Source organism: Acanthopagrus latus, chromosome 1 (assembly GCF_904848185.1).
Source record: "Acanthopagrus latus isolate v.2019 chromosome 1, fAcaLat1.1, whole genome shotgun sequence".
NCBI classification, from domain to species: domain Eukaryota; kingdom Metazoa; phylum Chordata; class Actinopteri; order Spariformes; family Sparidae; genus Acanthopagrus; species Acanthopagrus latus.
Window position 1 is genome coordinate 301,152 of NC_051039.1, and position 26,811 is coordinate 327,962.

Sequence of the window (26,811 nt, forward strand, 5' to 3'; positions counted from 1 at the left end):
TATAACATTTTTTACTATTATTTTTTTTTTTTACTATTATTTCTCGTGATTAGTTCTCTGTTTCATGAAATCTCCTCTTGTCCGACCACATGATTGTAATGTTCCTTACTTGTCAATAAAGTTTGAAAAACAAAAACAAACAAAAAAACGAAATTGCTGGTTCCTGAACTGATTGATCCCACAGAGACGATGTGTCAATAATCAGATGGTGTGTTCAGGTCCAGCTCCGTCTTTTACCCTCTATCAGACAAGGAACTATAAATGGTCACACAGATATCCAAAATGATGTTGCTATGCGGCATGAATGATTGGACTGGAGTGGACTTGATACATGTTATGTTTGTTATTTATGTTATATATCTATATCTATATCTATCTCTCTCTATATCTATCTCTCTCTATCTATGTATATATATATATATATATATATATATATATATATATATATATATATACACACACACACATAAATAACATATATATATGTATATGTGTGTGTGTGTGTGTGTGTGTGTATATATATATATATATATATATATATATATATATATATATATATATATATACACACACACACATATACATATATATATGTTATTTATGTTGTATTGGTATATAGATGTGTGTTTATAAAAAAAAAAATCAAAATAAATGTTCCTTTATGTCTGTATGTGTTTATCTTATATTTTTTATATATACACCTTTTAGAAAGTGTTTTTATTTCAATGAGTGCCAGATAAAGGGTTAAAGTCTGACCGGGTCATCAGAAGTTCTGTAATCTGTACAGCTCACTCTCGTTTTCTTCTCCTGTAAAAGATGTGAACGAACATTTGACACAAATATTTAAAGTTAGCAGAGTGTAAACTTGATGCTTGATGCTTGATGTCTGCTCCCCTCGCCGGGTCGGTCCAGCTGCAGTCTACAGGTAAAGTTCTGTTAGAGGGCGAGTTCTGCTGGTCTGACCCGTGGCCCTCTCACCCCGTTTCCTGTCAGGATCAGTTTTACTTCAGGCTCCTTGTTATTTTTTTGTTCTTCAATTGACAGATCAGCTGAAGAGAGACAGGAAACAGGATGAGAGGGGGAGTGGCACGCAGCAGAGGAGCCCGGCCGGGACTCAGACCCAGCGAGGACTCAGCCTCTGTACCTGGGACGCTGCTCTGCCAGCTGAGCTAAACGGCGCCTCACCTCAGGCTCCTTGTTGATAATAAAGTACAGCCAACGTGAGTTCTGTGCTATCATTTATTCTTTCACAAGTTTCACTTTTAACACTTAAATATACAGTTTATTCTGTGACACACATCTGTCTGTCTGGACCTTGTTCTCATCATTCTGTCCATCCGGACTCTGAGTCTGCTCGGCTCAGAGATCTGGGAAACATGAATCCAAAACAAAATATGAACATCAACTCATGAAAAGCTCGTCAGAACCTCCACCTCCCTCTGCTGGAGCCCACTGCTCCGCCTCAAACATCCTTAGACAAAGTTCTGGTCTCCTTTGAAGCAGAACTTTGTTCTCCTTGTATTCCAACACAAACATGAACAACAGTCACATGTTGGTGTGTCGCAGCAGCTCCTGATCCAACAGAACCACAGATCGATCCCTTAGAACCTGTTGGTGGAATGTCCCTTTAAATCCTCGGCAGACGTTCAGAGGCAGCATCAGTTTCATTTCTACAAGAGACACGTAAGAAAAAACACGCAGCACCACCTCACCTCCACCTCACCTCCACCTCCACCTCCACCTCCACCTCCACCTGCACCTCACCTCCACCTCCACCTGCACCTGCACCTCCACCTCCACTTGCACCTCCACCTCACCTCCACCTCACCTCCACCTCCACTTGCACCTGCACCTCCACCTCACCTCCACCTGCACCTCCACCTCCACTTGCACCTCCACCTCACCTCCACCTGCACCTCCACCTCCACCTCACCTCCACCTCCACCTGCACCTCCACCTCCACTTGCACCTCCACCTCACCTCCACCTCACCTCCACCTCCACTTGCACCTGCACCTCCACCTCACCTCCACCTGCACCTCCACCTCCACTTGCACCTCCACCTCACCTCCACCTCACCTCCACCTCCACTTGCACCTGCACCTCCACCTCACCTCCACCTGCACCTCCACCTCCACTTGCACCTCCACCTCACCTCCACCTCACCTCCACCTCCACTTGCACCTGCACCTCCACCTCACCTCCACCTGCACCTGCACCCTCACCTGCACCTCCACCTCCACCTGCACCTGCACCCTCACCTGCACCTGCACCCTCACCTCCACCTGCACCTGCACCTCCACCTCCTCCCTCTGTTCTGCTCGGTTCAAAGTTAACTAATTAATATTTATATTCTACCCTAAATATTATGATATGATAATATCATTTACTATTATTTAGTTTCACTTCACTGTACTTTGAGGTAGAATCTGCTTTAAAACAAACTATTTTATATTTTGACATATTTTCCTTTAGAGTTCTCTACTTCTAATCCTCATCTTCATCCTCCTCATCATCAGACAGTAGGAGATACAAAAACACGACAGTATTCATACGTGTAAAAAGCCCTAAATGATCACGTTTCATAGCACCACGAGATTATAAATAAAGTTTTATCAAATGTTTGGTCAGAGTTGTGTAAAGGCACATACTGACACACGGACACACTGCTACATCAAACAGCTACCAGTTCTTTTAAAGACAAACTGCACTTTTCTCACGGTTTTGGATCTTTTTCAACAAATTTAACGACACAAAGGTTTGAACATAGACACCTGAAGTTTGAATGTTTGCTCTTCAGGGTCTCAGTAAATGCATCTGAATGTACAAGAAGAACTACATTACAGTAAAAGAAAGAACATCAGCTCCGATCGGACCGCCAGCGTCCCGCAGCAGTCGACTGGGTTCAGTGTTTGTTTCAGACTTCCTGTCCTGTGTGATCTCAGGTAAAGGGACTGCAGCATCAGCAGAGGCGAGCGCAGCATCACAACAGAAGAAGAAGAGCCTGACGGAGGCTTCAGCAGGACACCAGCTGATTCCTCACTGACATTTCCACACAAATAAACTGGAGGAAAACAAAGAGGAGAATTAATGTGGAAATAAAGTCTGAATATGTCTCATTGTTGCTCATCCAGGAGGACCTCAAAACATAATGTCTCTTCTTTGTTGGTTGGACATGAAACGTCAGCTGCTACACAGATGTTAGTGTTGGACACAGTTATGAAACTGAGAGGACACAAATCACTGAAGCTTTTATCTCTGATATTTCTCTGAAGAGTGTAGCAGGAGCTTCCTCTGTCTGAGTCCACAAGAGACCAGTACCAGCTGAGACACACCTTATCTTACAGTGTGTTGTTAGGCTTCCTGTTTTTATTATGATGAATTACATATGGTCCCTGGGGCACTAGAGCCGGGTATGACGCTGTTTTATTAAAAAGGAACTACTGAAGGTCGTTCTTTGTTTCCTGCAGAAAGATCTCATATTACGCACTGAGGCAGACAGAGGGTGTGAGGTCTCCTGTTAGAAAAGATACAGGGACTAGGTTTAGTTTAGTTGATGAAGAAGAGGAAATGGCTGTCTGTGTTTTCTCTGGATGGGGTGAATCGGCCTTAGAGATGTGGTCTCACCTGCAGTCGCTGCCGCCGGCGCTGATGACGAACTTATCATCACAGGAGAAGCGAATGTTTGTCACGTGAGCAGAGTGACCGAAGTACCGCTTGTGTTTTGCCTGTGAAAACATCAGCAGGAAGCACAAAGAGATGAGGTGGAGCTCAGAGATGATCTGTTTCAGGATCAGATCTGCTTTAGGAATTCATCGTAAAAGAAGATCACATACAAATTTTTCAGAGCACGGGAAATCAAAGAGCTTGATGAGGCCGAAGTCGTCTCCTGTCACCAGGTTGAGGCCGGCGTGGGAAACACAAGCACAGTTAACGTCTGCTTTCTCAGCGTTACGAGGCCAAACACCGAGAACCTCGTCGCCCAGGATGCTGGAAATACAAGTTCCACAGTTAACATCTCCACTGGTTCCTTAAGCCCTCATGTATGGGGAGTACATACTGTACAGAATATACTCTGTAATCTACGCTCAGCTGTATGTTTCATTCAACATTAACATATTATACAGTATGTTAATAGGAGTTGGCCTATTTTGTATTTCATAGACAGCCTCACCTGGTCCAGGTAGCCCAAGTGATCCGCTCAAAGATAGACTGCTCCGTGACCATCTTCCCCGAGGGGACCTCGTGCACCTGCCGGGTGTAGGTGCTGGTGGACACCTGGGATGGAATGAATGATATTTTAGAGTTAAATTATCTCCCTGACTTGTGACGCTCCCACTGAACATCAGCTGCTCCATCAGACTGGAACTGACTCAGTACACTGTGTCATAGTCTTAAAGGAGTCTGGGTTTGGAGTCTTTATCACCTGGATGTGTTTGCTGTCTGCAGAGAAGTCGATCTGGATGACAAAACCAGGGATGTCCTTACAGTAGCCAATCCTGTTCAGAGATGGTCCCAGAGTAAGGTCGTAGAAATCAACAGCACTTTCAACTGAACCCACTGCCAAGAACCGGTTGTCTGGACTGAACCTGAACCACAAGAACACAATCCAAAATGTGTAAATGATAAAGGAACACCCTGGCAAAGTCACCGTGTGTCCTGGTATCTGTTTAAGAATGAGGTCCTACCGTATGTCCTGGATGGCGACGCTGCGGTCTCTCTTCTTGCCCCAGACGGTGAGGGAGTTGACCATCAGGATAATGAACTCTCCATTCTCCATGCCAATGGAAACCATCTCTCCATTGGGACTGTAAGAGGTGCATTTGGCAGGATGACCCAAGCTCACCTTGTTCAGAAGTTTCTAACACATAAAACAAGACAGCAGAGCATGTGAGTTGACCACCAAGAAATCCCAGCCTCTAACCTCAGACTTCAGCGTGCTACCTTGTCAGCCAGGTCCCATATTCGGATGGTCCCGTCATCGCTGGCGGAGATGAAGACATCTTTAAAAGGATGAGTCGCCAAACCCCAGATCCCTCCCTGGGTGTGTCCGTTGATCATGGTGTTGGAGGCTGCGTTCTTTTCTCCAACCTCTATGATCTCTCCATCTTTGGTTCCCACCAGGATTTTACCCTGGATCATCAGGGATGAAAGATAATGAGCTACTGAACTACTATATTGAAGATAGTGAACATTTAGGTTGTTGATCCATTGACAAGATTCAATTTCATCTTAACTTCAACTGTGGAGTTTTATCTTTCCTGACAACTGGGTGCATCATCAAAATAACACCAGTAGTGTCTCTTTAACTGGAGGTGAATGGTGATGATGTGCTATTTCAAGTTAACTTCACTGACTCTTTTTTACTTGAGGAGCCCAGGACACATCAGCAACACGCAACACTTTCTGCATAGAGAAAACAACTTGTAGGAAAGAAGTTTGGACTTTCTGATCTGGCCCGAAGAGTCGCATACCTTCCCTCTGCATACGGATCGGACGTTCTCCACCTGCTGGCCGGTCTCCAGCTGAAATGCTCTGCAGCGTTTCATCTCCTGGTCCCAAAGCTTCACAGCACCGCCCTCCTTAGTTCTGTTAAACGTCACCAACATACATCAGGTTTTTTACTACTTTAGCCAAGGAGGTTGTTCTGCCCATGACTGGTTGGTTTGTCAGCAGGATTACACAGAAACTACAGAACAGATTTCCAAGCTTGGATGGAAGATGTGGCCTGTTCCAGAATAGACCACATTAACTTCTCTATGGACCCAGATAAGGGGACAGATTCAGAACCTTTTTCAATCTTTAACATTGTGAGATACATTTTCATACATTTCTCCAGCTCTTAATGAAGAAAATCGGGTGTATTTGGGTGGCTGGTGTCTATAAGCGAGTACAGTTTGATGTGGATCCAATTAAAAATCCAGCTTTCGCAGATTTAAATACGTTTTCTTTGACATTGGATTAGGCTTGATTGAATGAAAGGGGACTGTTGGGCCTTGGTAGAGGTGTGCACTCAGTCATTTTGTGTACTTGTCAGGGCTTCCCCACAACAGGAAGCTGCTGCAGGAGAGTGGTGAGCTGTGTTCACTTTACAATAGAAATCTGGCTAAGCTAGCTGCTGTTTGATGCCTCGATGTGCTGAGACTCTGTTGTACTGTTGCTTAAGTTTGGTGCTGTTCTGAGTATTATTTGTGGCTTTTTGATGGTGGTTTCTTGTTGGAGGCGATACTGCAGTGTATTGTTATCCTGCAGTCCTGGATCTTGGAGTCTGTCTCAGTGTCCTGCATCCTGTCAAGTTTCTGTCTGACCGTCTTCAACTAAAGTCAGGAAACAATTGTTTATACTTCACCAGAGACTGGGGTTTCGTTGGTGACCTACCAGCAGCCACTGAAGCTCACAAACACTTCACTCACAATTAAAACGTGGTAAGCAAGTAAAGATCTTGTGATCAATACAAGGTGCTGGCAACCCAGATCCACAGCCAACACGTGGGACAGCTCTTAGACCAGGAGACCATGTGTTCATAATCCTGCTGCAATTTTCTGTGCATAGAAGTCAAGAACCACTATTTGTCTGGTCCCTCACCTGGAACCAGACCTTTGCTGAGGGCATCACAAAGACACAAACGTCTCCACAACAAGATCTTGTGGACACCAACAAGCAGATATCAACACAAACCACGTTGGAAATTTCTGTCTTATCACCTTCTATCTGTCCACTGTCTTTTATTCAGTGTGAGACTTTTAATTTAATCCCGATGTTAGATGAAGCTAGTTGTCATTTGCTAGTGCCTCCAGTTGTCGTGTCTGTCGTGTTGTAAGGCTGAGTGACCTGAGGTCTTTTACATGAATATGAAGGAACCACTGATCTTGAATTTAACAAGTCCAGCTGAGATAAAGAAGGTCAATGTTTTCAGTACTCACGGCCGTTCCTTCCCCCCGGTGACGATGAGGCCATCTCTCAGGGTTGTGTACATGGTGAAGACCGGACCGCTGTGCGCCTTTGCCACCACTCGTACCAGGAAATGTTCTCTCCATACATACACATCTCCGTTAATAGCGCCAGTGAAAGTTAGATTGTTCTGTAAGAGACAAACACAGACTGACTGCAAATGTCATGAAAAACGACAGCTTTTCATGTTCCATTTTTAAAGGTGAGTCAGAACTAGAGTTGTAAAAACCAACTTACAGCACCAAAGGCGACAGACAGCATCGTCTGCATGCGGCCGTCCTCCACTGAGCCGATCACTCCCTTCTTGTACACAAGTGAACCTCCGACCAGAGTCCAGAACTTAATGTGTTTGATTCCCACCGACACAAACTGGGTGTCAGAGTCTGGTCTAAACTCCACCACAAAGATCCGATCAGCGTGGCCACCTTTACTGGTCACCTTGGTGCCTGGCAGAGAGGTCAAAGGTCACTGTCCAGGTGGATACCTCTCTATGGCAAATGTATTGATGTTCACCATGCACTCTGTTGACACTTTCTTTATTTGTGATGTATGTGCTACAATATAAAACCAGCCTGCAGGAAATTGAAACAACTGCTAAGTTTTCATAGCCAGGACCATCAACTGAGCTCAACCTTTGACTGCGCTGACAAACCACCAAACAAGCACTCTTGTAGACCTGAACTACAAGTCTGTGTTGGTCTGTGGGGGCATCAGTGGGTGTTGTGGGTCAAGCTCAACTTTTAATCACACTAATCTAGAGAGTCATTACATAATTACATTGTACTGTATTGGTCAAACATTTGTCAATTTGAGAATATGAGATGTTTGTACCTTCCTGCCACCTCCACACTGTGATGGTGTGTTCAGGCTCCACTCCCACTGAGAGCAGCAGCTTTCCTGTAGCGCTGAAGTTGACGTAGCCGACACCTTTCGCATGGGAACAACGAAGGATGGACAGCGTCTGTTTGGTCATGGCATCCCACACATGTATGGATGGAGCAAGGCCTATGGAAGAGACCACAACCGTAGGAACCAAAGAACTGGGGAACCACACAATCAAGGCATCAAGTAATCAAGGATCTAAGGCACTGTGGACCCGAGGATCAAGGGCAGTGAGGCAGACCTGGAACTACAGACCTTAGTAACATCAAAACCATAGAATGATGGAAGGAAAGAACTTTCTCAGAACTCTAACACCCTAGAACCTAAGGCACTGAGGTAGAATCAAGGATCTACTAGCTAAGATATTGAGCTGCCAAGGACCCTAACACCCAAGGGCCTGAGTCATTGCAAAAAAAGAGCTAAGGAACCAAAGAGCCAAGAAATCAAGGACAGCAGGAAATGTGGTATGAACGACAAAAGGTATAAAAGTGGCCATGGAACCATGAAACCAAGATATTGACAAGCTTAGGTCCTTAGAACCTGTTCTGTGAGCTATGGCCTTGAGGGAGCCCCAGAATCCTGTGACCAAAGGACCAATCCAGTTATTGAACATCTAAGGTGTAGTGTAGGACCAGTGAAGCTAAGACCCACAGTATCAAGGAGCAAAACCAGAGGTTGCTAGTAACCATGGAACCAGCCCAAAATGACAAGGTACCACGGTAATGATCAGACATGAACCTTGGGAACTTCAAGGACCTACATTAAGGAAGACAAGGAGCCAGATAACAAAAGAACTGTGGGAAAACAGAAACACAGAAATATGGAATCAACAAGTTGCTGGAGAACTAAGGCACCAACATGCCATGGCAATCAAGGTTGCAAGAAAACAAGATATGAAGCTACCAAGGAATGAACATGATGAGATCAATAGGCTGAGGTTCAGGAGTTGAGGTGGGAGGCAGGTAATTAGACATACTCTATCTAATGAGCATTCACTACTTCCATTTCAATCAGGAGGGAACTGGTACCGACATGCTGACTCAACAGAGCAGAACCAGAACATGACTGTGTTTTGAATTCAGAGGTGGGAAAAAGAAAACTGCTTCTTTTACACTCCATCCTGTATCCACATATTTACAGCAACCTTATCACCCCACTGACCACAGAGGATCCTCGCTTTAATTTTGATGTCAGCAAAGATCCAGATGAGTGTTGGGACCATCAGCTGAGCCACAACAGAACAAACCCAAACATAGGTGGCAGATTTAAGAGAGCCAAACTGCTGAACTGTTGCTGTTGCAACATCCCCTTATCATTATTTTTGGGTCTGAAGATCCTTTTGAATTAATTAAGTTCTTCTTCTCCAAACTGTCCAGTAGATGTCCCACTCTGTACCAAAGTGTTGAGCAGGTCCCATGTGATGGTGGCTCTGCAGGGTTGTAAACATCACCACTGTACTGAGATCTTCTGCATCGATACAACAGATCAGGTCCAACTTCTATAAAAACGTGTGTGGAGAAGCAGCCTCTGAATCACAGTACACACACCACAGACATTAAACACCCAGGCCAGTCCTACTAATCTAACATGCTGATGAAAGGCACTAAGCAAGGCTAAGTCCGACTTTGGGGAGGGGGGTAACAGAAACAGAACAAACAGAACAGCTGCAGCAGACCTGGACTGGATCCTGACTGCTGATACTCACCGGACCCTTCAGCCTCTACACACCGAGAGCGAACAACAAGTTATCACTGAGCTCTTCACATGAATGTAAACAGAATGACGTGTGTGAACGGATCAGTGACAGCAGAAAGGTGAGCAGGGTCTTACCTGGCAGGTCAGTGATGTCACCTGGTGATGAGGTGAGGCGGTGACAATGAGGAAGCAGTGAAAAAGAAAAGAAGTGTAATGGGCAAAAAGCAGCCAGGCATGCATGATAACAACCTGTGATCGATATACGAGCTGCAGTAGAACAGCTGGATGTTTCAGACTCGTCTCTGTGCAGAGCTGCACACATTCACCACCTCATCCTCTCCACATCAGTGTTTTCAGAAATGGATCCATGGTCCAAATACAGAACAATCAGATTTAGCGTCAGTAGATAGCGTCTGACCCAGACTGATGCAGTGCACATTTCTAAGACTGGATGTCTGTTTGGTGTAAATTTAAAAATCTAGCAGGAACACAGTTTCAGTTCAGTTGGACTTTGAAGGCTGAGCTCAGACATGTTCTGGCCAAGTGGACTCACCAATCTGTCCTGTTGCGATGATGTTCTGGTATTTGGGGTGTTGGTTGACAGTCAGACAGAGGATGTCATCAGTGTGTTCCAGGTAGAAACTCTGGGTTCCTGTCAGGACAGGAACAGAAAGCATGATGTCATCATCAACAACAAGAGCATGAACAGAAGAAGGTCCGGCTGAGAGTGTCACTGACCCGCGGACAGGTTTTGGATGACGACAGCAGCAGCGGTGTGGAAGATGATGTCAGCGCCATCATTGAGGTAATGCAGGTTGTTGCGACAGTCAAAGCCTCTGTAGCCGAAGACGTGCTCCAACAGCAGCTCCTGAAAACCCAACAGAGAGATTCACACAGCTGTTCACTGTGACGGAGGACTGACGGAGGACTTATGGAGGAGGCTCATACTGACCTCCACCACCTTCTTCTTCTTGGTTACATTGTTCTTCAGCAGTTTGTCCGGCAGCGGAGCAGCTCGACTCACAGGAGGCCTGAGCAGGAAACACGTTCAGGAGCATCTCAGGTAACGCCAGTGTGTGTGCATGTGCATGCGTGTGTGTGTGTGTGTACCTCTCCTCCACAGGTAGCTCTTTGTGCTGCAGGTGAGGTCTGGTTCCCGACATGTTCCTGATGCTGGCAGAGTAGATCTTGGTCACGTAGTCCACCACTTTCTCTCGGGCCACGTCGCTGTCGTACCCTGAAACCACCCGACACTCAGCGTCTCCTCTGACAGCACCAAACATCTGTCAAGGCCTTGAATGGTTTCATGACGTTGTGTTACCTCCGTCCTCCTCTGTGTCGTCATCAGACTCCTCGCTGTCCACAGCTTTGCTCTCTTTGTGACCCAGTGGCTCTCGGGTCCAGATCATCAGCGCCGTGTCAGCCCCACCCACTGACAGCAGCACCGAGTCGTCATTGGACCAGCGGACGTTGGTCACGTTGGTGCTGTGACCCACATACTTCTTAAACTTGGAAAACTGGCCCTGAGGTCCGTTTGAACAGAGAAAAGTACAAATGAGAAGAAAACATTGATTCTGTTGACACTGGATGACGAGCGGCTGGATTTAGTTTCCAGATCACGTTCTGCTGATTTCACACACATTCAGGACTCATTTTTCTCCTGACATCTGAGAATTTGTTAATCTCAAGTTTCCATCTATTCATTTTACATATTATAAATCAGGCACCTCATAAATACTCTTATTACAACTTTGATTTATTTATTTTTTGTCAGAGGAAGTTTAGACCTCATCAGCATGATGGTGAACAGGAAGTGTTACCTGTTGGGTTAACTGTTCCTTTAACCTGTCTGATTAGCCAGTGAAGCCGTTAGCTGCTGTTTGCAGGAAATTTATCAACACAGCCGGCATATTTATATGTTTATTTGCCGGTGATCATAGTCTTTGATCAACACGAGAGAGAACTGTTAATAAAGTTAGCCTAACAGGCTCATTTCCACCTGGCAGAGGGTCAGAGGTCACCGGTGGCTTAAGACAGCTAGCTTAGTGAGCTAACTGTGCCGTCTGAAACATTTGCACACATACAAACTATTTCAATGTTCAACTTGAATCAAATGTTGGTTTATAGAACTGTAAGAGTTCGTTAACAGGTTGTAAGTGCATAATTAAATATCTATTTATCTTAATAAAGGTTTAACAATTAAATTATAGGGAACTTATTTCAGTTGTTATCATCAGAAACACAAGAAGGCTTTTATTTACATTCAACAATAAACATTTTGACATCATCACAACACTAACATGTTAATAAGGACCTCACACCTTTTAACTGATGCTCATTACCAACACAAAGGTCAACAAAGGTGAGAAAAGAACGTCTCCCTGAGAAAGCGAGGGCGTCTCACCCTGGACGGGAAGCTGAACAGCTTCAGGAAGCCAAAGTCGTCTCCGGTGGCGAGCAGTTTACGATCTTTGGTGAGCGAGGCAGCATTTACAAAGCTGAGTGTCGGCCATATTCCCTCACAGGTGGGACCCAGAACAGACGTCCAGCTCGCCCAGTCCAACTTCTCAAACTGGAAACACAGAAACAAATGTGTGTGTGTGTGAGACACTGAAACACCTGATGAATTTAAAAACAGAAAGTGGAAAGCAGACGGACCTCAGCCACGCTGATGTTCTGTTTGCGTCCTCGAGGAGCCTCAAAGAAAAGCTGCTCTTTAGCTCCGGTGTTCACCTGCAGCAGCTTACCTGTCGACAGAAACAGCAGACAGGACCCGTCACTGTACTGCAGGGGAAGTAACTGAGTACATCTACTGTGTGTGTTAGTGTAGCGGCTGTACAGGTGTGTGTTGTGTTAGCATAGCAGCAGTACAGGTGTGTGTGTGTTGTGTTAGCGTAGCAGCAGTACAGGTGTGTTGTGTTAGCATAGCAGCAGTACAGGTGTGTGTTGTGTAAGCGTAGCAGCAGTACAGGTGTGTGCTCACCTCTGGAGTCCCAGTCGATGTGTGTGATGTAGCTTCCGGCTCCTTTACAGATGCCGACTCTCTTACTGGTCAGGACGTTGTAGATGTCCACAAAGGAATCATGGGACGCCACAGCCAGGTACTTCCCTGCGTCTGAAACACGAAGAGCTGTGACTCATCACCTTGACCAATCATCATCTTCACCCGTCTTTCACCTGTGTGGTGGGTTCAGGTACCTTGGGAAAAGCGGATGTCTGAGATGAGCTCCCTGCGGTGGTGGAAGGTCACCATGTCCTCCAGTGTGTCGGCGTTCACCACCAGGAAGCTGCCGTCATTCAGACCAACCGCCAGAGCTTTACCGTCAGGAGAGAAGGCACAGCACCGCCCACCTGCCCGCAGGTAACACATACAGACACACACACACACACAAGCATAAACATGTTGTGTAAAACAATGGACCAGTTGGTCATTAATATCTCATATCTCTCACCCTTCTTGAGTTTGCGGACAGCGACCATGCGGTGATTGGCTGACAGTTCCCAGATCCTCAGAGTTTTGTCGTCACTGACGGTGGCGCAGACAGGAAGTAGAGGGTGAGCCGCCAAACCCCACACCTCCCCCTCCATGTGACCCTGGACACAACACACCGGTTTAATACAGCAGGAAACAGAGTGAGCTCAGCACGAACATCAACCTGCAGCGACTCATTATTAATGCTGAGTCAGTTTCAGCTGCTGTAGATGTTATCAATGCTGAGTCATGTTTCAGATGTTATTAATGCAGTCATGTTTAAGCTGCTATAGATGTTACTAATGCTAAGTTGTGTTTCAGCTCCTGTACATGTTATTAATGCAGAGTCATGTTTTAGCTGCTGTAGATGATATTAATGCTGAGTCATGTTTCAGATGTTATTAATGCAGAGTCATGTTTCAGCACCTGTACGTTTTTAATGCCAAGACGTGTTTAGGAATATGTCTCGATACATATAAATATTGATCCATGTGCGTCACACCTGAACCAGCAGTGTCATCGGTCCACTCTTGTCGATCTCCAGGATCTCTCCATTCTTTGTTCCCAGCAGGATGTGACCGTGACCCAGTGTGATGGCTCTGATGGATGGGTTGTCCTCCAGCAGCAGACCTGAGTCAGAGAGAGACTTCAGAGGATGTAATAAATTCACTGAGCAGAGAAAACTGACCCCACAGCTGTGAGAATGGAGTCTCCAGTCTGATTCCCTGCAGGTCACCACTCATTACAGATCCTGCAGCAGCTCAAACACAGAGAACTCTTCTGCAGAGGCAGCACGACGACTCAAAGGAGGGAAAAGTGACACCTTTAGATGTTGGAGAGAGGGCGGCTCTCTTGATGGCGTATGTCTTCAAACATCTTTCAAACATGTCGTCCCAGAGCTCCACGATGCCGTCTTTCCCCCCCGTCACAAAACCCTGGACGGTGAACGCAACACAGAGAACAGAAGTGCGTGTTCATGTTTAATAATTTACAGCATCAACATGCAGATATTAAAAATATCATCAACAACTGCAAATTATCATATTGTTTGTAAAAGTGATTCCAGGTGTTCCAGGTGTTACCTTGTCCAGCGAGCACATGGCGAACACAGGGCCATCGTGGGCTTTGATGGTCTTGATGAGCGTCGTGTCTCTCCAGATGTAAACGTCTCCGTTGGTGGCTCCAGAGAAAACCAGGTCCTCAGATCGTCCGTAACATGCTGACATCATCGTCTCCTGCTTCCCCAGGTTTCCAAAAATTCCCCGTTTAAACGTCAGACCGCCACCTGCAGGAAGAGAGCGGGATGCCTGATGCTATTGTTCTAACAGGAACGTGACTTTCAGCTCCAGGTGGGTTCAAAGTGATGGTAAACACATCGTACTCATGACTTCAGGATGTAGCCTAGCTTAGCACAATGACTGGAACTGGGGGGAAACTGTTAGCTTTTAGCTTAGCTGAAAATTACAGGCTCATTATTACATTATTAACTTGGTTATAAATGGTTCTGAATAATTTGTGTTGATGAGTTTGTTCTTCTGGTTCTTTAACACCAGGATCTGTGTTAGGGTTCCTTTACTGAAGCACAAGTACAAATACCCCAGATATGTTCTTTAATATTCGTAGAAGTATTATCAGCAGCGTGTACTTAAACTATATGAAGTAAAAGTACTGATTATACCCAAAAATCTTTTCAGCGTCTTATCATCATTAATTTTAGCTGTTAGCATGCTAACACTGGCTAACAGCTGAGGCTGATGTGATGTCATCAGTTCTGCAGAAACATGTTGACCTGATGGTGGATCAGCTGTTATCACGGGTCATCCTGATGATGTCACACCTGAATGTTGCCAGAACTTGATGTGTTTCATGCCAACAGTCACCAGCTTGTCCATCCTGAATGGGTTACTCTTCACCACAAAGATCTTGTCTTTGTGACCCCTGCAGGACAGATGATAAAGGATCAGTCCGCTGTTTCTGTGGTTGATTACTGTCTACTGAGCTCAGACAACAAGGCTGTCAGGTGTGTGAAGGTAAGTGAGGCTGTCAGGTGTGTGAGGCTGTCAGGTATGTGAGGCTGTCAAGTGTGTGAAGGTATGTGAGACTGTCAGGTGTGTGAGGCTGTCAGGAGTGTGAAGGTATGTGAGGCTGTCAGGTATGTGAGGCTGTCAGGTGTGTGAAGGTATGTGAGGCTGTCAGGTGTGTGAGGCTGTCAGGAGTGTGAAGGTATGTGAGGCTGTCAGGTATGTGAGGCTGTCAGGTGTGTGAAGGTATGTGAGGCTGTCAGGTGTGTGAGGCTGTCAGGAGTGTGAAGGTATGTGAGGCTGTCAGGTATGTGAGGCTGTCAGGTGTGCGAAGGTATGTGAGGCTGTCAGGTGTGTGAAGCTGTCAAGCGTGTAAAGGTATGTGAGGCTGTCAGGTGTGTGAGGCTGTCAGGTATGTGAGGCTGTAAGGTGTGTGAAGGCATGTGAGGCTGTCAGGTATGTGAGGCTGTCAGGTGTGTGAAGGCATGTGAGGCCGTCAGGTATGTAAGGCTGTCAGGTGTGTGAGGCTGTCAGGTGTGTGAGGCTGTCAGGTGTGTGAGGCCGTCAGGTATGTAAGGCTGTCAGGTCTGTGAGGCTGTCAGGTGTGTGAGGCTGTCAGGTATGTAAGGCTGTCAGGTGTGTGAGGCTGTCAGGTGTGTGAAGGCATGTGAGGCTGTCAGGTGTGTGAGGCCGTCAGGTATGTAAGGCTGTCAGGTGTGTGAGGCTGTCAGGTGTGTGAGGCTGTCAGGTGTGTGAGGCCGTCAGGTATGTAAGGCTGTCAGGTGTGTGAGGCTGTCAGGTGTGTGAGGCCGTCAGGTATGTAAGGCTGTCAGGTGTGTGAGGCCGTCAGGTATGTAAGGCTGTCAGGTGTGTGAGGCTGTCAGGTGTGTGAGGCTGTCAGGTGTGTTTGTTCACCTGGCCTTGGCCAGTCTCTCTCCTTTCTTCCAGTCCCAGATAACGATGGAGTGAAACCCGTCTATTCCTACGGAGACCAAACTCTTCCCATCCGCTGAGACAGACACAATAACTGAATAAACAGCTGGCTCTGACTGAACAGAACCTGTGAACTGGTGATGTTCTGGTGATGGAGGGATAACTAACTGCACGTCAGAGATGTTTGATGTTCTGGTGATTTACAGACAAATACTTTATGTGCAAAAAGATGAATCATAGTGATGATTTACTGTACAGTTGCTACATCAGGGATAACAAGTGGCTATTTATTTTACTGGTGGTGATTTGTGCTTAATAGGTTCTGATTTAGGGATAACAAATGGTAATGTTGGGATAACTACTGGTAGTATAAGGAACATGGGCATGTGATTTAAGGATAACAAATGGTGTCATAGTGTCAATCCATGTTGAGTCAACGCTTACAGATGAATGCTACAGGTGATGATTCAGGGATACAGAATGGTGATTTGAAGATGAAAGGTTGTGATTCAGGGAGCCCAAATGGTGCACTGTGAGATGAGTGTACCTGTGAACTCCAGGGCACACACTCCTCGGTTGTGGTGTCCCTTCAGCAGCGACAGACACTTCAGAGTCTGGATGTCCCAGACATGGACGGCTGGGTCTCTGCCCACCTGAACACAGAAAGCCAATCAGAATCCCTCTCAGTCAGTCTGAGGGTAACATGCAGCATTTTGATTTGCCGGACGTACCTGTGCAGAAGCCACATAGTCTTTGAGCGGGTGGACGGTGAGGCTGAGTATGTCATCGTCGTGGCCGAGGTAGAACCTCTGACTGTGTTGCAGCCGGTTGTAGACAATGGCGACGGCGGCCACGTGATACACCACCTCCCCCGCCTGACTGTAGAACAGGTTGTTACGACAGTCAAAGCCCCGATACCTGCAGGAAACAGGAAGTCAGACCGCCACAGTAAAGGTCACAGCAGGACACTTCATACAGAAAGACACACATCAAGTCAGAGCTCCTGATGAACTCTGTTTCTGTTCTGCTGTTGACTCAGACAGAAGGCTAAAGAAAACTGTTCTCCGTCATGCTTCAGGCCGTCAAACCATTTGATCATGAAGACAAACCAGTGGGTGGAGCTACTGGTGGAGGCTGGATCCAAACCCAAACTACTGATTCACTGAGTCTGTCTCTTTAAATCAGTGTTAGCACCAAAGGAATGAACACCAAAGAGAATGACATTCTGGGTAACTGAACACAGACAATACAGTTTACAGTTGTTTCTTTATGGATGCCACTGTTTTGCTGCTGGCATCTCATCAAACACGCGTGGTGTCAATAACAGTGAGGAGCGCCGGTGATTCTTACTGACGTCAGTGTCAGACTTCACTCAGTCTGCAGGCTTTAACATGAAGTTTGATTTTACCCGTGAACGAACTGTAGACGAAGACCCTCCTCTGGAGCCTTCTGACGCTTCAGGGAGCCAATCAGCTTCTTCCTCAGCTGAGGCAGGTCCTCCTTATACACCTGCAGACAGGGTCAGGTGAGTCACACAGACAGACAGACAGACAGACAGACAGGTGACTGGTTTGGTTTCTGCTCACCTGACGTTCGTAGCTGGTCTGAGCTTCCTGTTCGATGTCTGAGTCCAGCTCTGGGACATCCGACACGTCTGAGTCCGACTCTCCGCTGTTGGAGTCGGCGTAGCCCTCTGAAGACGCCGACCAGGAGGACATAAACTTTAGTCGTTTGTGATTAACAAGTATAAATTAAAATGCACCTCACAGTGCAGGTAGGAGCCTCCACCCTTAAGCCCACAGCTGCTGGAACCACACGTGTGATCGACCACGTCGCCAACATAAAGATGCTCCATCATCACACATGATGAAACCAAAGCAGCGTCGAGTTCAGAGGTCAAACCTGCTGCTGCACACAATACGTACGTTAACAGGCAGTAATTTGGGGACAACAAATACTGAGAGCAGTTTGGGGATAGAAATGTTAATATATGGAGGCATAACTTATGTGATTAAAATGACTTAGATTATATATATATAGGGTTGAAGTGATGAAGGACAAGTTCAACAAATGATGATCTAGCATTTAGAATTTGGGGATACAAATGGTGTTTGAGATGTTGATTGAAGTTTTACAGATGTAATAATAAATGGTATCTTAATTTACCTCAGGAATAAAGTATTTATCTGTCTATATGATGTTGATAAATTGTCATTCAGGGATAACAAATGTGTTCTTATATGACTGTGATTCAAAGGTTACAGATGGTGACTTAGGGGTCACAGACAGTTGTTTCTCAGAGATGTTTCAGCGATAACAAATGGTGCTTAGGAGCATGGTAACTGAGGTTCTAGAGATCCAATATCTGAGGTTAATCAGAAATTGAAATGGTGACTACAGGGAGTCTGAAGTGGTGTTTAAGGGATACTAAATGCAGGATAACAAATGTGACAGATGTGATTTAGGGAACACAAAAACGCAAGTTGTGACTTACAGGAAATGCTACATGTTACATTTCCTGTCATTTAAATTCTGGGCCAAATGGAGTCCAAAGCCAACAAACACAAAGATATTCAGGATTCCAGAACTGGTCCCAGCTGGGCCAGGTTGTGTCTGTGCATATTATTGGATCAGTTCATCATGTCATCACGCTGGACAGAACTTGGCTCTGGTTATCTGGGATAAATGTATGAATGTTGCTGGTACCTTGGAGGAGGGGCTCCAGGACACCGTTCATGACACCCTCTGGCAGGAACCGCCACTGGAAGACAGCGTGGTCAGCGCCACCAGTACTGATGACCCACTGTAGGTCGTTGGACCAGCGAACGTTTGTCACATGGGCAGAGTGACCAATGTACTTTTTGAATTTGGCTCCTGTGGAAGAAGAAGACACAAAGATCTCAAGTTGTCAAAGAACTTGTGACTCTGGAGTCAACTGATGGCTGTCGGGGTGTGCATATCAAATCTGTCAAATTCAGCTTTTAACTATTTTAACCATTTAACTTTATAAATAGATACAAGTTCAAACCCAGTCACGCCTGCCTCAGGAGGTACACTTGAATCCTCCAACCGAACCAAAGTCCATAAGTGGCTCATGAGGTTTCACATGAGTGTTTGTCAGACCAACCTTTCTTCAGGCAGGGGAACCTGAAGAGTTTGACCAGGCCGCTGTCGTCTCCTGTCACCAGCACGGCACTGCTGTAGTTAGCGTCCACAGAGTTCACATTGTTGACATTTGAGTATTTGGGCCAGATGCCGTTCACTTCTGTCCCGACGACGCCTGTCCATGTCATCCAGTGGATCCCCTTTGCCTCCTCTTTAGGAACCAGCTTTCCAGCTGTAGGAAACAGAAGGACAAGAAGGTCAGAAGGCAACAGGTAAGTTAATACGACAAGTCAATCCAAAGTCTACACAGGTAAGTCCCGAGCTATGTTCTCTAGCCAGGGACCACCCCAAGTGTTGACAGTCCAGTCTCAAGTTGGGTCTGAGTCTAGAAAGTTAACTCCCAGGTAAAGTGTCCAGCCCAGACAGACTACACTCATCATGGGACACTGTTGTAAAAGTAAACAGTTTCAGTGTATTCGAGCCTCAGACTCAAGACAGTACCCGGCATTCTGTAGAAGAGACGTTCTCCAGCGCCATCGTTGGTCTGCAGGAAGCGGCTGTCGACTGACCAGTCCAGGTGGGTGATGAAGGAGGCGGAGCGGCTGCACTCTCCCACCTTCTTATAACGCTGGGCGACGGCGTAGATGTCCACCAGCCCGTCGTTTGATCCGACAGCCAGGAAGGAACCGTCCGGAGAAAACTTCAGCTCGTGGATCACCTCCTTTCTGTCCTTGATGTGCACGACTTCCGTCATGTCCCTGAAGACAAAAGTTTGTTAACTCACATTCCTCAAGAAATGGAATAATCTCAATCTCAGGGACAGGTTCATGGTGTTACAGATTCATAGTGTCACAGGTTCATGCTGACTCAGGTCTTGAACCACCTGAGGGAATCATCAGGATGTGTGGAGTTTGGCTCAATCCTTGGTCCTCTTTTAAAGATGGAATCTTTCATGTGTGTTAAAAATGCTATTTCTGACTCGGTTCTTCTTCTGAATTCTGCTTTGCGGTGCTCTTTGTGTTGCTGTCACCGCCCTGAGCTCACCTGACACGCAGCACAGTGAAGGAGCCATCCTTCATGCCCAGAGCAAGTTGAGATCCGTCGTTGTTGAAGGAAACACTGCGGACGGATTCCTCCATGTTGCAGCGAGCCAGCAGAGTGTGGTCGGGGAGACTCCACAGCCTGAGAGACAGACAGGTGACAGACAGACAGGTGAGATGTGAACTCAGCTGATCAGCAGCCAGGAGGTGATGGTGGCTGAGACCGACCTGACGGAGCGGTCGTCACTCCCGGTGACAGCGACCGGTTGTTTGGGGTGAAGGTCGAGCGCCCACAGCTCACCCTCACTGTGACTCTGCATCAGCAGAACTGGTTTGTCCCGGTCTCGGACCATGACCTCAAATATCTCGCTGTCTTGCGTCCCTGCCAAGATCCGATCAGCCTTCCAGCAAACGCTGCGGATGGACAGACCTGAAACAGAAAACACTTGTGACGCGTCTTTAAAAGTTCTGTGAATTTCATCAGGCAGCCGTCACACCAGCTGTTCTTCTAGTTCTCCGTGAACTGATTCATGGTTTGGTTTATAAACATCAATAAATATTGAGACCCAGTTCTCCAGAGGTCATGGTGACATCTTCAAGTGTTGGCTTTGTTCTGACCTAAACAGATTCTGGTAACATAAGAAAGATGTGGAAACCGAACTCCTGTTAGAGGTGCTGGGATCAGAGCATCACGTGTGCTCCAGTCTGCTGTTATCGTATCGTGAAGTGATGTCTGGATTAATTGCATTAATGGAATGTAACCAAGTACTTTTACATGAGTACTATATGTGCAATGTGTAAGGATTTACTTGAGTATACTTTAAACTTCCACTTATTTGATTACTACAGTGAGTATTTCTGGATGTGACCACTTGTTCACACCTTTGTATCCCTGCTCCGTCTCCCTCAGGTCGATCTTGGTGATGGGCTTGAAGTCGACGTCCCAAAGTCGGATGCAGCCGTCTCGTCCTCCCGTGGCAAAGCCTTCCTCGCAGGCGTGCATGCTGAAGATACCCGCCTGAACACACACACACCTGCCATCAGTCCTGCTGCTTCTACACAACAACATCTGTGTATGTATGTGTGTGTGTGTGTGTGTGTGTGTACCCCGTGTGCAGCCTGGACCGTCCGGATCAGGTTGACCCCCCTCCACACGTACACGTCTCCGTTCAGGGCTCCAGAGTACGTCAGCTCATCTTTGGCTGCAGAGACACACAGGATGGTCTGCAGGTCGCCCGTCTTCCCAAAGATCCCTCTCTTTGGAGTCAGAGCGTTTCCACACAAAGTCCAGAACTACACACACACACACACACACACACACACACACACACACACACACACCATCAGTTTAATGAGGCATTACAGCCAGCCTGTCTGTGTGTGTATTACCTCACGTACTCAGGTGAGTACTACTACTACTCTACTTTTACTCCTCTACATCATCTGACAACTTAAGTTACTTACAGAACTATTGCTCACTGTACTCACAAACCAATCAATCAATGGATCAATGGAGAAAATAACCGTTTCATAAAGTCTGATTAGTTATTATCTTATTGTCTCTGGTCCACTCCACAGCTTCTCATCATTTCTCTCTCCTGAGGTGTTTTTGTTTCAGGACCAGCTGTAACTGAGTTGTTCCGTCACGTGTGTCTGATTGTACTCTGACTGAAGTCGTGTTTTCAGTGCAGTACTTTTACTTGTAACTGAGTAAATTTACGGTGTGGTAACTTCATCTAACAATGAAACTCAAACTGAGGCTGACAGCCGCTAAGACTCATCACGTTGGACTTCCTGTCCCACCTTGATATGTTTGACTCCACAGCTGACCAGACGACTGGACTGGAACGGATCCCAGGCCACGTCAAAGATCTGCAGGGAGGAAACGAGCTCACGTTACTTCTGTGGTGCTGCTTTGAAGTCGGACTGATCCGAGACATTAAAGTGTGTGTGTGAAGAGTCCTACTCTGTCCGAGTGCCCTGTTGCCATGGCGAGGACTCGTCCTCTCCTCCAGTCCCAAACACACAACGTGTTCTTGGCGTCCAGACCGACTGACACCAGCCGCTGAGACACAGAAAGACAAACACACACCAGATCCACTTAGAGGCTCCGCCCTCCACAGAGACTCAGACAACAGGATTGGAGGAGTCGCAGCGATTGGCAGGTCACACCTGAGTCTGCAGGGTGCCGGTCAAAGCTCAACAACTTATCTGCATATGTGTCTGCTCTGATGCGGTGACATCATCATGAGGGGGCGTGGTCTCACCTGTCCATCAGAATCAAAGGCCAGACAGGCGACTCCATGAGTGTGGACGTCCCTCAGGATGGAGACAGTCTGCATGGCGTAGGTGTCCCAGATACAGATGAACGGGTCCTTACCCACCTGACCCGTCGCCACCTGGATCTTATCTGGATGGATGGCCAGACTGAGAGACAGAAAGGTAGAGAGACAGACAGACAGACAGAGGTCAGACTTGATGGTTGTTGTGTGTGTGGCTGATGACATCATGATGACATCATGGATGAAGTCCAGTATTTTTGGCTTCATGCTGCACTCAGCAGCTGTCAAGACCCGTCGGGGCTCCACCTCCAACACTGTGTCCACATGTGATAGGTCCATGGCTCTGAGACTGACAGCTCCACTGCTGAGCTCATCAACTTCCTGTGTCAAAACTGTGACCTCATCACAGACATGACAGACACAAGTGCTGTGCTGTGATTGGCAGATGAAGCATTTTATACATCTGTACAGGGATGTTGGTAAACAGGGAGGAGCAGCAGGAGGAGCAGCAGGAGGAGGAGCAGGAGGAGGAGCAGGAGGAGGAGCAGGAGGAGCAGCAGGAGGAGGAGCAGGAGGAGGAGGAACAGGGGGAGCAGCAGGAGGAGGAGCAGGGGGAGGAGCAGGAGGAGGAGCAGGAGGAGGAGCAGGGGGAGCAGCAGGAGGAGCAGCAGGAGGAGGAGCAGGAGGAGGAGGAACAGGGGGAGCAGCAGGAGGAGGAGCAGGGGGAGCAGCAGGAGGAGGAGCAGGGGGAGGAGCAGGTGGAGCAGCAGGAGGAGGAGCAGGGGGGGGAGCAGGAGGAGGAGCAGGGGGAGCAGCAGGAGGAGGAGCAGGGGGGGGAGCAGGGGGAGCAGCAGGAGGAGGAGCAGGTGGAGCAGCAGGAGGAGGAGCAGGGGGGGGAGCAGGGGGAGCAGCAGGAGGAGGAGCAGGAGGAGGAACAGGGGGAGCACCAGGAGGAGGAGCAGGAGGAGGAGCAGGGGGAGGAGCAGGAGGTTTTGGACTCAGTCATCATTGTCAGAGCAGTGCATGATGGGAAGGATTGGTTTTAAAATGTCAGCAGCTTCATCAGATCGTCTTCATCATCAGCGTTTTTCCTCTGGTTGTCAGCTCCCATCAGGCAGCAGGACTCAAACACTGACCCCCACCTCCTGCCTCCTCCACCTCCTCCATCTCGTGTGGCCTGGCACTGGGGAGCAGCTAAAGGAGCAGTCCACTGTTTTTATGCCAAGGTGATGAATGCTCACCTGTGACAGGTGACACTCTCACAGCTGCTCTCAGGTCAGATCACCACCGCTCTGAACACCTGCATGAGTCAGCTGGCAGTTTGTTTATATTCTCACCTGCTGCAACACCTGGAATATCTGTCACTGTGTGTGTGTGTGTGTGTGTGTACCATCCTCTTGTTTCCATGGAAACATTTACTGTGTACTGTATATCTATGGAAAGTGAAATTTGCTGGTGAAATGCATCCTGGGAGCTGTAGTTGTCTCTGTCAGGTTTATGGCCTGACAGAAGCATTTTCATACACAGCTGTTTACCTTTGGTCCAGATGTTCCGACCACCAGGTGTGGCCCGGAATCAGATTTCTGATCCGTCTTGTGGAAGAGAACCAGCTGATGCTACATTAGCATATCTGGCACACAAACCACGGTGGACTATCCTCACCTGATGATGTCATCGTTGTGCCCGAGGTAGAACTTCTGGGTGTGTTCCCGGGTGTTGTAGACCACGCCCACCCCGGCCACAAAGTACACCACCTCTTTTCCTGCGGTGTAGTACAGGTTGTTCCGACACTGGTGCCCTCTGTATCCGTGGATCCACTCCAGCCTCAGCTGGCAGCGCGGCGCCGTCTTATCCGACATGTTGCCTTAATCAACGATAAAGTTCCACGAAGACAAAGAAGGTATTTCTTCTGGGTTTAAACCAGGAAGTGAGAGCTGGGCCGGCTGGTCCTGTGTGATGTAGCATCTGCTACGTACAATCGCTCCTGCAGTCCTACCGCTGACCGCTGGAGTCCATCTTTGTAGTCTCTTTAACACTGCAACATCCAACTACACTTCCCATAATTCCAGCCTGCTGCCTAGCTGTAGCTAACTAATGCTAGCCAAGGCGTTCACCCTGAGCAGTGTTTGTGTTTCACACTGACAACACGGCATCGACAGCTGGAACAATAAACAAGCTGAATACTGATGAGTGCTGATCAGCCACGCGGCCACAATCTCAGCGTGGGAACGTCCTTCAGGTTCTGCTGATGACTGGAAGCGTGGACTGACCCTTTAATTGTGCAGGTTTGACCTTCATAGAGGTCGGAGACGTCCTCCACTCATAACTCAGATATTAATGTCAGTGGAGGTTTGATCTCATCAGGGTCCAAATGATCTGCATGTTAAAGGTGAGACGTGACGACTGGCAGGTGTCAGAAAGTCCAACACAGGTTCTGTGCAATTCACACAAATAAAACCTAGTTTTTTAACCACTTTATGTACAGAAACATTTAGTCTGTCAGCTGTTCTAAAAGAACCTGTTTCTGCACCTTGATAACGACCCACGCTTTAAATTAAAGCAGGTCGAGTGACGATGTTGAGCCGACAGGAACAAAGATGCTTCTCGCAGGTGGGAATTCATCAGTTTCTGTACTGATGGTTCTGTTGAATGTTCTCAGGAACACAGACAGATTTAGTGAAGGTTCTGTAAAGTGACTCATTTCTAAAGAACTACAATAATTACAACATCATCCCAATAAAATCATTTGTGCTCATGGAACCTTTCCATTTTAGTGTAGTTGATGAATTGTTGCTGTTTGGTTCCAAAAGGAACATTAATATAGTTAGTTTCATTAATGGTTCTACTGACGTAACCAAAATGTTATTTAATTAACTTAACTCCACCGTTCCCAGGTCCATGGTCCCCCTGATGTTATTAGTGCAAACAGGGGTTCTTTAAATGTTATTCGAACGGCTCTGAGGTTCTTTAGATATTATTAGAATGTTGCTGACAGAAGTTCTTCTGATGTTACTATAACAGTTCTGAGGTTCTTTCAATGTTATTAGAACGGTTCTGAGGTTCTTCAGATGTTACTATAACAGTTCCGAGGTTCTTTAAATGTTATTAGAAGGTTTCTGAGGTTCTTCAGATGTTACTATAACAGTTCTGAGGTTCTTTAAATGTTATTAGAAGGGTTATGAGGTTCTTTAAATGTAAATGGACCAGTTCTAACATAGTTCTTTAAATGTTACAAGAACAGTTGTAAGGTTCTTTAGATTCTATGAGAACATTTCTAACAGAAGTTCTTTAGATGTTATTAGAATGGTTCTGAGGAACAGCAGAGAACCTACAGGAACAGTCTTACTAACAGAAACGTTCTGTAGAATCCAGCTTGGAACGTTTGACGAACTAAAGCCCCAAACCGGAATATTCCGGGGATAATGTGCAGGTTTCAGGACCGTCTGTGGTGGTTCTGGTGTTAGCTGGTTCGGTCACAGTTGAGAACACATGTCTCAGTTCTGCCACAGTATTATCCGAGCCGTCAGAGGGAATACGGGTCCGTCCAGTCCTGTAATCTCCGTTATTCCCGCAGATGTTCCGGTTGGACCGTCGGTACACGGACCGATTCTCGGTGTAAACTGACGGTAATTCCACGACCGAAGCGTCTGAAGCTGAGATGACACCAGAACCAGATCCCTCCGCTGATTCCTGCCGCCGTCTGTTCGCTGTTTCCAGTTAAAATCCGGAGATTACAGCACCGATTTATCACCGTCGGTCCGCATCCGAACCAGCGACTGCCCCTGCTGCTGCGGGCCCGACGAGACACCCGGCTGAAACCCGGCTGACACCCGCCGCAACTGCCCGGTCCAGAACCAGCAGCAAAATCGATAGATGATGAAGGAAAGTCGGGATATTAACGGGATCCAGGATCACTGGCAGCGTCAGGACGGGCTCGTTCAGCACCAGCACTTCCTCTTAGCACTTTCAGAATAAAACGCTTCCTGACAGCGCGGTGATTCTGGCCTGCCTTCAGAGTAACAAACACAAACAGGTCCACTTGTTCCAGCTCCGGAACCAGCACACTGAGGACATATCTGACCGGCAGTACCGGCAGAACTTTAAGTCGACAGTGTGGACACAGTGTTGGTCTCGGGTGGAGAATGACTTTGATTAGTTTCAGTTTGAACGACGCGCTGCCTGGTTTTATTTTGAAGTCCAAAGCCACGGGTTCCGGTTTGCTTCTCGTTAACCTCCGTGAGCTTCCCGCCTCCTCCAGCCGTCAGGTCAGGTGCGGTTTCAGCGGAGGACACTCATGAGCCCGCAGTGCATGATGGGATGTGTAGTGTGTGAGCCCGCCGTGGTGTGTATTTATGTATTAATATAGTTCTGTGCAGTATTTATATAGTTCTGTAGTATTAATGTAGTTCTGTGTAGTATTTATACAGTTCT

At 47.0% G+C, this 26,811-nt stretch overlaps 1 protein-coding gene and 1 long non-coding RNA gene across 8 annotated transcripts; one reads left to right on the top strand and one right to left on the bottom strand.

Moving 5' to 3' along the window:
- Nucleotides 1-2,233: 2,233 nt before the first annotated feature.
- Nucleotides 2,234-26,698, bottom strand: LOC119029051 (echinoderm microtubule-associated protein-like 6). Of its 5 annotated transcripts, none has more exons than XM_037115599.1 (42): nucleotides 24,043-24,239; nucleotides 22,366-22,525; nucleotides 22,065-22,163; nucleotides 21,902-21,970; nucleotides 21,206-21,391; nucleotides 20,981-21,116; nucleotides 20,327-20,528; nucleotides 20,103-20,240; nucleotides 19,560-19,816; nucleotides 19,081-19,290; nucleotides 18,660-18,827; nucleotides 17,540-17,646; nucleotides 17,362-17,462; nucleotides 16,685-16,871; nucleotides 16,501-16,606; nucleotides 15,936-16,029; nucleotides 14,837-14,937; nucleotides 14,082-14,284; nucleotides 13,823-13,934; nucleotides 13,502-13,629; nucleotides 12,980-13,121; nucleotides 12,726-12,878; nucleotides 12,511-12,642; nucleotides 12,186-12,274; nucleotides 11,932-12,099; nucleotides 10,849-11,050; nucleotides 10,638-10,764; nucleotides 10,480-10,558; nucleotides 10,266-10,395; nucleotides 10,081-10,179; nucleotides 9,663-9,683; nucleotides 7,782-7,955; nucleotides 7,188-7,396; nucleotides 6,923-7,080; nucleotides 5,474-5,588; nucleotides 4,944-5,132; nucleotides 4,688-4,860; nucleotides 4,426-4,588; nucleotides 4,174-4,277; nucleotides 3,836-3,989; nucleotides 3,627-3,727; nucleotides 2,234-3,063 (listed from the first exon to the last, which is right to left on the bottom strand). In XM_037115599.1, the coding sequence occupies exons 1-42, from the start codon at nucleotides 24,237-24,239 to the stop codon at nucleotides 3,039-3,041; spliced, it is 5,868 nt and encodes a 1,955-aa protein (XP_036971494.1). In that variant the 3' UTR covers nucleotides 2,234-3,038. The 5 variants fall into 5 exon arrangements, with proteins under 5 accessions (XP_036971494.1, XP_036971512.1, XP_036971485.1 ...); XM_037115590.1 differs by lacking the exon at nucleotides 2,234-3,063 and adding an exon at nucleotides 3,076-3,516 and having other exon boundaries at nucleotides 24,043-26,684; XM_037115617.1 differs by lacking the exon at nucleotides 9,663-9,683 and having other exon boundaries at nucleotides 3,039-3,063.
- LOC119029070 lies at nucleotides 10,195-13,814 on the top strand. Of its 3 annotated transcripts, none has more exons than XR_005077893.1 (6): nucleotides 10,195-10,332; nucleotides 10,519-10,590; nucleotides 12,561-12,628; nucleotides 12,722-12,888; nucleotides 12,990-13,160; nucleotides 13,571-13,814. It is a non-coding gene; the product is annotated as an uncharacterized LOC119029070 (long non-coding RNA). The 3 variants fall into 3 exon arrangements; XR_005077892.1 differs by having other exon boundaries at nucleotides 10,202-10,332; nucleotides 10,411-10,590; XR_005077895.1 differs by having other exon boundaries at nucleotides 10,202-10,332; nucleotides 10,411-10,590; nucleotides 12,990-13,082.
- Nucleotides 26,699-26,811: the final 113 nt, after the last annotated feature.

Excerpts from the sequence above, each read along its gene's own strand:
- LOC119029051 (XM_037115590.1), bottom strand. The coding sequence starts at position 24,239 with ATGTCGGATAAGACGGCGCCGCGCTGCCAGCTGAGGCTGGAGTGGATC. Across the intron at positions 17,463-17,539 it reads AGACCAGCTACGAACGTCAG|GTGTATAAGGAGGACCTGCC; the intron begins GTGAGCAGAAAC and ends CCCTGTCTGCAG. Across the intron at positions 11,051-11,931 it reads TGTTCAGCTTCCCGTCCAGG|GGCCAGTTTTCCAAGTTTAA; the intron begins GTGAGACGCCCT and ends AACGGACCTCAG.